Below are 7,580 nucleotides of genomic sequence, written 5' to 3' on the forward strand. Positions count from 1 at the left end.
TCGAAATGCCTGTCACAGTGCTCAATCGACATTCTCATGTCGAAATGCCTGTCACAGTGCTCAATCGACATTCTCATGTCGAAATGCCTGTTTCTAGTGCTCAGTCGAGATACCGATGTCAGCTTCCTTGTTTTGTCCGGCGCCCGTCTCAGCCTTCCGCCTGTTTCCTAAACAGTGGAGATAGAGTACTTAGGAATATGACTAGACAGATACCGGTCCAACCGACTAGATGTAGCATACTAGGAGATACAATAGATATAATCAAATAATTTAAGAAAGAGAAGAAATGGCGATCTTCGTATACTGGATGGCAGGGCGAGATTCAGGGCATGTTGTCGACGAGTCAAATTGGATGATCATATTCAGCGGGCGCGTTGTCTGCGGCAGCAGGGGATGGCCAACAGAGGAGGAGCGTAGACCTGGGTCTGCTGGAAATAAATAGTAGGATATGATATCGATGGTAATAAATAATAGGATATGATATCGATGGTTTGACTAATTCGAGACAAGGTAGATAGGAAATAGATTTGAAGGAACTATGATTCCATCGACTTAAGATATAGTCGTAGGAGATATGTAGTTCGACCGATCCAAGGGACAGTACTAGGAGATAGATGCATGACAGCAACATGATTCAATTAATCAAAAGACAGTAGTAGGAGATAAATAGTCTGACCGATCCAAGAGACAGTCGTAGGATAGAGATATGACAGTAATATAATTCAATCAACCAAGAGACGGCAGTAGGAGATAGAGATATGACAGTAACATGACTCAAGCCAGTCAAGACATAGTAAGTAGGAGATAGATACACGACAGTAGTATGATTCAATTAACTAAGAGGCAGTGCTAGGAGATAGAGACACAATAGTAACATGATTTAAGATAGATACACAATAGTAATATGATTTGAGTAACCTAAGAGGTAATAGTAGAAGATAGATGGTTTAATTAACCTAAGAGACAGTAGTAGGAGATAAATATATGATAGTAATATAATGATCCAAGATACACTAAGTAGTACTAGAGACATGATTCAACTAACGCGAACTCACGACCGACCTAAGAGACAGAGACAGTAGTAGGAGATAGATAATTCGACCGACCTATGAGACAGTATTAGGAGATGGATATACAACAGCAATATGATTGAAACCATTCAAGACACACTAAGTAGTACTAGAGACATGGTTCAACCAACCCGAACTCACGACCGACCTAAGAGACAGAGACAGTAGGAGGAGGACATACACGATCCGACCAACCCAAGACCAAGACATAGTAAGACACAAGACCCAAGACTGAGAGATAGTTAGACACAGTAAGATACAATAAGACAGTAAGACAGTAAGACACATGACACAATAAGACATAAGATAGTAAGACACATGACACAATAAGACATAAGATAGTAAGACAAAGATGATTCACCATCCCATCCAGGTTGACACACACACAAGAAGAAGACCTATTATAAGACCAAGACACAAGACAGAGTAAGACAAACATGATTCACCATCCCATCTAGGTTGAGACACACACACACACACACACAAGAAGACCTATTGTTCCTTTCGGATGCCACTCATCCCGGCTTCATCACACTCCAATGTTCAATAATCCCATCCAGAAGACTCGGGCTCTTATCCGCGCCGTCCTTGCCCTCCCTGGCAAGCCACGACGTTTGACCGGAGAACAGTAAAGTGTCGAGGGAAAACCATGTCTTGGTGATAATCACCAGATGGTCCTCCAGTCTGTCCGGCATGGCGCCGCACTCGGAGTACTTGGACTTATTGTTCCCCGCGGTGGTGGCGGGAAACATGCGGAACACGACCAAGTGGCGACTCTGTTTGAGTTGATTGCATAGTGCTTGGCCGTCGTCGAGGAAGGCGTCCGGTCGGAGCACGGAGAGGGAGATTGGTGGCAGACTCACGTTGCGTAGTACGGCTTCGGGGACATCGAGTCGATGTTGACTAGCGGTGGTGTCGGTGTCGATGTCGATGTCTATGTCCATGTCCATGTTGGAGTTGGTATTGGTGGTGGTGGTGGTGGTGTTGGTGTTGTGCGGTCGAGCATCATCTCGTCTCGCCGTATGGTCTTGGCCCGCTTCTTCGAATTCGATTTCTTGGTCCACACCGAGTTGTCCAGGTAGGCGGGCGAAATGAGTATCAGCCCGGCCGGTGGTGCTTGCTGGTTCGATGCTCGGCGCACGGCGATGACGAAGGCGAGCGTGGCGCCACTGTTTGAGTAGAGTCAATACGGCAAGGACGAGGGCAACGGTAACTGCGAAGAAACGTGTGCACAGCTGATAAGGACACTTGTGAACAGTGTTTGTGAAAGAAAGAGATACATGCGACACTGCTGATGAAGGATACCTGTGACAACGGGGTAGGTAGGTGGGTAGTAGGTAGTAGGTAAGCTGACCTCTTTTGTCCTCCGAGGACATAGGTCCCATTCAGACCATTGTCATGACCACTCGCGACCATGTCATCATAGGCCTCATACACTTCATCCACCGAGCCGGGAAAGACGTCTCCGGGGACAGGGTGGAAGGTGATGCGGACGGCAGCGCAGGTCAAATCTGTTCAATGAGCCATGTATGTCAGCGTATATATCCATATATCCATATATCGTATCGTCGGGAGTGATTGTATAGTGGGCAATGCTATCGGGAGTAATGCTGATGCTATAGAGGTTGGGGGGTAGTCCTGCTGGCTGCTGGGTGATGCTATCGGGGAGTAACGCAACAGCAACAGCAACAGAACAAGGACAGCAACAGAACAAGGACAGCAACAGAACAAGGACAGCAACAGAACAACGACAGCAACAGAATAAGGGCACCATGATGGCCATAGCGAGGCAATGCAATGCAATGCAGTAGACTGAAAACTGAAAACTGAAGAATTGAAACTGACCCTTACACATCCGCGTCAACAATACTCGCTCGTGGTCTCTGGTGCAGATCTCGTTCATCTTCGTCTTCATCTTCTGTCGCTGATCGCAGGCCCGTTTCAACATGGCCTTTTTCTCCTTGTGGTCCTGGTCTTTGTGCCAGGTGCGATTGGATGGTTCTTGGATGTTGTGGTCGTGTTCTCGGTCTCGGTCTCGGTATGTGGATGTGGATGTGGATGTGAAAGTTGAAGTGGAAGTGGAAGTGGAAGTGGATACGGATGTGAATGTGGATGTGGACGTGGAAGCTCCTGGTCGAGTCAGCTTAGCTTCGTTGAGTGATGAGAGTGAGAGTGAGAGAGAGTGATAGTGACGGTACGAAAGTCAGGAAACAGTGGGGTTACTAGTAGTTTGCAGTAGTAGAGACACTCAGGCAGTCAGGGACAGCAAGCTAGAGGGAGTTAGGTAAATAGGTAGATGGTAGATACATACCTTCAGAAAACCATACTATAGCAGGTAGGGCTCGACTTTCCCCCCTTGGCCGACAAAGCTGAATCGTGCAAGCTCCGCCTCCCACTCCGCGTATGTCATTGTCGAGGGGCCAATCTTGCCACACAACCTCGGGCGGCGTGCGGTCGAACTCTGTGGCATAGATACTGTCACTGGCACTGGCATTGGCACTGGCGCTGGCACTGGCCCGTCGTGGAGATTCGCCTTTGCCTTTGCCTTTGTCTTTGGTTTCGGCTTTGGCTTGGGCTTTGGCTTGGGCTTGGGGACTGGCCGGCTGCGTGGTTTGGTCTGTGTTTGTTTGTTGGATGGGGTAGGGGTAGCTGCTGCTTCGACTGAGCGTGGTGTCTTGATAGACCTGGTTGTCTTGAGAGAGGAGGGTATTACCTTGATTGAAGGTGTTGGTTTGACCGAGCGTATTGCCTTGATCGAAGGTGCTGGTTTGACCGAGAGCATTACCTTGACTGAAGGGGTGGTCTTGACCGAAGGTGCTACCTTGATTGAAGGTGTTGTGTTGACCAAGCATGCTACCTTGATCGAAGGTGTTGGCTTGACTGAGCGTGTTAACTTGATCGAAGGTGCTGGTCTGATCGAAATTGAAGCTATTGTCTTGATGGAGCTTGTTGTGTTGACCGAGCGCAGTGGCTGCGTCTTGATAAAGGATGCTGGTGTTGGTGTTGGTGTTGGTGCTGGTGCTGGCACTGCCACTGCCGCTGCCACTGCCGCTGCCTTGGCCAAAGGTGCTGTCTTGGCCGAGGGCCATGTTCTGATTCTGATACAAGGCATAATATTGGCCGAGGATGCTGCTCTCTTGACCGTTGGTGACGGTGCTGCTGCCATCAAGGATCGTATCTAGATACAACCTGGAGTTCAGCCAGAGGGTAGTATCTTGACCTTGACCTTGACCTAGCATGCCAATGGGATAGAGGGTGCTGGTATCTTGACCCTGTCCTTGCCCTTGAGCTTGACCTTGACCTAGCATGCCGATGGGATAGATGGTGCTGGCTTGGCTCAGTGTGCTGGTACTGTCGGTTCCTGACCCTGACCAGAGTGTACTCCCCTGACTGAGGGTGCTGTCGAAAGAGGGGCTTCTCTCTTTCTCTTTTCCTTTCTCTTTGCTGAGACTGTCGTCTTCCCAGGGGGGATAGTCAGGGCCAAATGTCCAAATACCCTTAGGACACCCTGGATATAGAAGACTTGGGCCCAATGGATTGTTTTGACCGGTGAGGGTGTTCTCTTGATTGAAGGTACCGTCTTGACCAACTGTGGCCCCTTGACTGAAGATAACCCCTTGGCCAAAGGCATCTTGACCAAAGGTGTTCCCTTGATTGAAGGTATTGTCTTGACCGAAGATGTTTCCTTGATGGAGGGTACCGTCTTGACCTTGGACCGACTGAATGTACGTTGGGTAGGGGCCGCAGTTTTGACCAAGTGTGCCGTCTTGGCCGACTACGCAGTCTTGACCAACGGGGCTACCTTTGGCGACTTTCGGGGAAGAGCGGTTGCCTTGTTTGTCTTTGGTTTTGGAGTCGTAGTAGATGGTGCCGCCGTGCCCGAGGCTGGGGTCCCAACTGACCTGACTGAATGTCGAACTGGTAATATGAGTGCCGTCAAGACCGTCAATGCACTCGGGAGATATCAGGTTGTCGGTTCCCAGCACCCCCGCCTTGTGACCGTCAGGACGGCGATACAACGGCGGCATACCATGCATAGGGTCCGGCATGGTCATGGTGACGAGAAGGAGTTGAGGTGGAAAGGGAAGGTGAATGTGAATGTTAATGTGAACGTGAACGTGAACGTGAACGTGAAGATGAAGATGAATGTGAATGTGAGCGACTATCCCAGGCTGGACGTTGAGATTCAAGCAACCATTGAGGGAAAATGGCCAGCCTTTTCAACCTCAACCTCGACCTCGACCTCAGCCTCTCCGTCCCGTTTCTTGTCGATACAAAGGATGTCTTGTTTGCGTCTGTGTTGGTGACGGTGTCGTGATGGTGTCTGTGTATGTCGGTGGCTTGAATGCCCAGCCGTCATCTGAGCCGTGACCAGCTGCATCCAGCCGCATGCAGTTGTGTCTTGCTGCGAGTTTTCAATAGTCTGAAGAGAGAGGTGTGTTGGTGTGTTGCATGAAGAAGACACTGGTCCATCCACGTCGTTGGGAAGGTGTAGTGTGGTTTCAGCAGAGTCACTAGGTAAGAAAGAGGAAATCGAACAGGCGACATTCGACATCCGAACTTGGTTCACAGCTTCCGAACTTGTCGATTTGGGCCAGATGGACGATGATCCTGAACTCTGATAGTTGAGCGGCTGCCTCTTTGGGACGGAGGACCAGGGACGGCGGGCACTCCACCGCGGCATGGGGAATGGGGCCTCGAGCATCGAGCATCAAGCATCGAGTATCGCGCATGGATGGAGGCGAGATGAAGAAGCTTTCACTTTAGCTTTCGCTTTCCCCTCGCTGTCGCTCTCGGCTTCGCCTTGACCTTCGCCTGCCGGGAACCCACTCCCCACTGGTCAGAGGAAGGGCCGCTGTCTCCTGAACGGACCCTCAGACTCCTCTTCCAGCTTCCAGCTTCCAGCTTCCAGCTTCCAATGATTCCAGTCCAGTGCCTGTCACGTCGCCTGTCCAGTGACCACACCGGTTTTGTAGCGAGTCCGATCCTCAACGACCATTCATCGATCGATCTATGGATATCGCCGTGCTGTGCAAACTAAATCAAGCCCTACCACAACTCCTGGTCGGTCCAGGTCACGGCCAGTTTTGTTAGAAGGTGAGTCACGTATGTAGACACGGCACAGGCACCGGCACTGGAACAGGCACCAACACAGTCAGGTCTCCAGGCATCGAGGCGTCGGCATAGTATGGTACCGTATCATCACAGACTGGGTACTCCATACTCATCACTCTGTAACACCCTAGCCTTAGCCCCAAAGATATGGAGTACCGAGAAGTACTGGTCCAGTTTCTCACTGACAGGACGCAAGGGGCTCTCTTTCCCATTCCCATTCCATTCCCATCTCCACTGCCCTGTCCGTACTGGAGCTTCTGCAATCAGTTGGACGTGAGCGTGGTCCAAGCTCTGCCGCACCAGCCAGCCACCTGAAGAGGAAGGTTCCTGGTTCGGGTTCGGGTTCGGGTTCAGCTGGCCCTCTCAGCGCCCCGTTGGTGTCTCTTTACTGGGATGTCCCTGTGAGGAGTGAGGAGTGAGGATGAGGATGAGGATGAGCGACATACAGAATACAATCGGTAGTGGGGTGGGTAGTGGAGAGAATCACGCTTCACTAGTTCCTGTTTCCTATTTTGGACTCGTCCGGAGGATGCGTGCTGCGGAGGCAACGGCAGCCGGATGCGAGGCTGACACTTTTGTTGCAACTCTGTGTACGGATGGATACACGGATACTACTCGTATCGTTCCTATATTCTGTATTCTGTATCCTGTACGGGCACTGATCATGAAACTGGTCCTGACACTGATCCCGGTCGACAGGGGCAGAACCTCAGCGCTTCCGTCACCAATGCTGCCAATCCAAGCCCCCGTGGTGGGGAGGGCTCAGTTGTCTACCTATCGAAACAGACCAGCCGTGGTGTGAGCCCGCCCCTGAACGGACCACCGCTGACACGGTCCGCACCAGAAGCCAGGCACCAGACAAATTGACCCATTACCGCCCCCAACCGCAGCCGGTCCCGCCCTCCCTACAGAATATCCGGCCATCGATCCATCGATCCATCCTTCTATCTATCCGTAGCTTACCATATATGGACTTACCTCCCCAACACCGCTTGACTCGTAGTACTCCTTACTTACAAGCATATAATCCAGTCCGGTAACATGACATGTAGTAAGACTTATGTTTCAGCGCGGATGCTCCATACCCCTTTGAAATACTGTAGGTATCATCCACGCTACCTCCCATCTCCATACCTCTTTGAAGGGTGCATAGTGCATAACATGACGCCGGCTTACTTACTTGGTTTTCATCGATTCCATTATAAATCAAATCCTGCAAGGGTACTTACCAACTATACATAACGCTGGCTGGCTTACGTGCTGCTCGATTCCATTCCCAATCCGCAGTCTTACTTACTTGGGCTGGCCTAGATACTCACTCACTCACTCGCTCCGTCCCTCAGCCGCCCCCCCCCCCCCCCCTTAGTCCCTTCCTTACCTCCCTCCCTCTATCCT

The 7,580-nt window shown here is 50.7% G+C and overlaps 1 protein-coding gene across 1 annotated transcript; it reads right to left on the minus strand.

Moving 5' to 3' along the window:
* Positions 1-1,585: 1,585 nt before the first annotated feature.
* On the minus strand, positions 1,586-5,125 carry A1O3_06148 (uncharacterized protein; the record flags this gene model as incomplete). Its single annotated transcript, XM_007736268.1, has 4 exons — positions 1,586-2,375; positions 2,425-2,581; positions 2,922-3,200; positions 3,382-5,125. 4 exons carry the CDS (start codon positions 5,123-5,125, stop codon positions 1,586-1,588), a joined length of 2,970 nt encoding a protein of 989 aa, XP_007734458.1.
* Positions 5,126-7,580: the final 2,455 nt, after the last annotated feature.

Source organism: Capronia epimyces (genome assembly GCF_000585565.1).
Source record: "Capronia epimyces CBS 606.96 chromosome Unknown aczIQ-supercont1.5, whole genome shotgun sequence".
NCBI classification, from domain to species: domain Eukaryota; kingdom Fungi; phylum Ascomycota; class Eurotiomycetes; order Chaetothyriales; family Herpotrichiellaceae; genus Capronia; species Capronia epimyces.